Raw genomic sequence first — 1,591 nt, forward strand, 5'->3', positions numbered from 1 at the left:
ATTCGTGAAGTGTATGATCAGATTCCATATGCGATGTAGTATGGAATCTGTCGCTATTGCAGGACATTTTTTAAGTGCCATTAATAAACGTAACGAGTATGTGAATATTTCCACTTTTGTCTTTCTGCTTTCGTTTATATTTGTTATTGTCTTAAGTTTTATAATTCCTGCCCCCATTGCCATGCACTCGGCTCTGTAGCTGCATGCTATCTTTCCTGCTCCTTTCTTCACTTTTACCGCATTACATTGTCTAGGGTATGTTATTGCACCGGCACCAGAGGATTCATCCAGTACCATTGACCCATAAGTCCACACTTGATAATCTTAGTCTTTGAATCCAAGCAACCTTTGCATTGTGTGTCTTTTATTCTCGCTGTCCGAAGCGTCAGAATGGACACTACCTGGTGTTGTGGCGTTGAAGTACAGTCTCCTCGCCAGTTGAAATACACTTACCGTGTGTAGTGTCTCCGGCCTGTATACTTCCTCATACGGGTGTGACACACTCCGCAAGCGCGTGTGAATCGGATGACTGGGTGGGAACATTTTCCCCACCATATCGGCTGATGCCTTACCGTTCGCCTTCCTTGTTAAATGGTATTCTATTTCTTGTCTGTGAACGATATCATCTATCTTGTTAGGGCTGGTTTCATTCTTGACAACATGCTGGTTCGCGTGTTTTGGAATACCAGCGATAACATGTGACGCCTGCGCTTGTACTCTTTTAAGCTTCTTCTTGTCTGAATAAGAAGTATTTAACAACCATGCTGCGAAACCATAGCATAACTTTGCCTGGATTAAGGCTAAGTAAAAATTCTCGTACGCTTTCTGTACTCTCCCACCATTTAGGTAATGCAACAGACCTTAGTTTCATTAATATCATATTTTCTGCTGATTATAGAGTGTGAACATGTTTGATTACACTTTTGTGTGGCTGCATTTTCACCCCAAGGAGTTTGGAATTCTTCGTCTCATTTAACCTCTGCTCTCCCAAAATTAGGTGTAATGAGTCTGTCTCTCACCCTAAAGGATGTGTAGTCCGTTTCTTCTGCAGACGCCTCTATATAGTGCCCTGTTCACCAGGTCGTTATGCAATCTAATCCTGTTTGTAGCGTGTGTTGAATAGCTTCCCGTTCAGTGTAAGAGCATACTATCGTGAGGTCTTCTGCAAAGAAGCAGTGTTTAAGGGCTCGTATGGCATTTAGTTTCGTGCTGATGATGTCCATTGCGATAATGAGTAGCAAAGGCCCTAGCACGGAACCTTGTGGAACATCACACGTGAATTGTATTTTATTTGAGAGGGTGTTGTTTATTCGTACTAATGCAGCCCGTCCCTCCAGGAAATTAGCAACACACAAAATAAGGCGCATGTTTACTTTTTATCTTTTTAATGCATCTATTATGCACATGCAATCCATATAGTCAAATGACCTCGCATAATCTATGAATACCACAGAAGTTTTCCCTCCTGCTACTCTATGTATCACGGATTCTGCGAGTGTAATCAGGGCGTCTAACAACATAGATCTCCCGGAACGAAAACCACATTGCTGTGGTTTCATCTTACACTCTACTTTGTCTCGCATGTATTGCG

The 1,591-nt window shown here is 42.2% G+C and overlaps 2 pseudogenes across 2 annotated transcripts in view; both read right to left on the minus strand.

The window, feature by feature from the left end:
• The window catches only part of TEOVI_000656300:pseudogene, a 690-nt pseudogene extending 513 nt beyond the window's left edge, over positions 1–177 (minus strand). Inside the window, exon 1 of the mRNA in view lies at positions 1–177. This exon is cut by the window's left edge and continues 9 nt beyond it. Coding sequence covers positions 1–177 — 177 coding nt within the window.
• A 501-nt stretch (positions 178–678) lies between these two features.
• The window catches only part of TEOVI_000656400:pseudogene, a 2,388-nt pseudogene continuing 1,475 nt past the window's right edge, over positions 679–1,591 (minus strand). The window contains 3 exon segments of the mRNA in view: positions 679–837; positions 839–1,021; positions 1,023–1,591. The exon segment at positions 1,023–1,591 is cut by the window's right edge and continues 430 nt beyond it. Of these exon segments, the coding sequence occupies positions 679–837; positions 839–1,021; positions 1,023–1,591 (911 nt within the window).

The sequence above is a fragment of the Trypanosoma equiperdum genome (genome assembly GCF_001457755.1).
Source record: "Trypanosoma equiperdum strain OVI genome assembly, contig: ctg_1825, whole genome shotgun sequence".
NCBI lineage: Eukaryota > Euglenozoa > Kinetoplastea > Trypanosomatida > Trypanosomatidae > Trypanosoma > Trypanosoma equiperdum.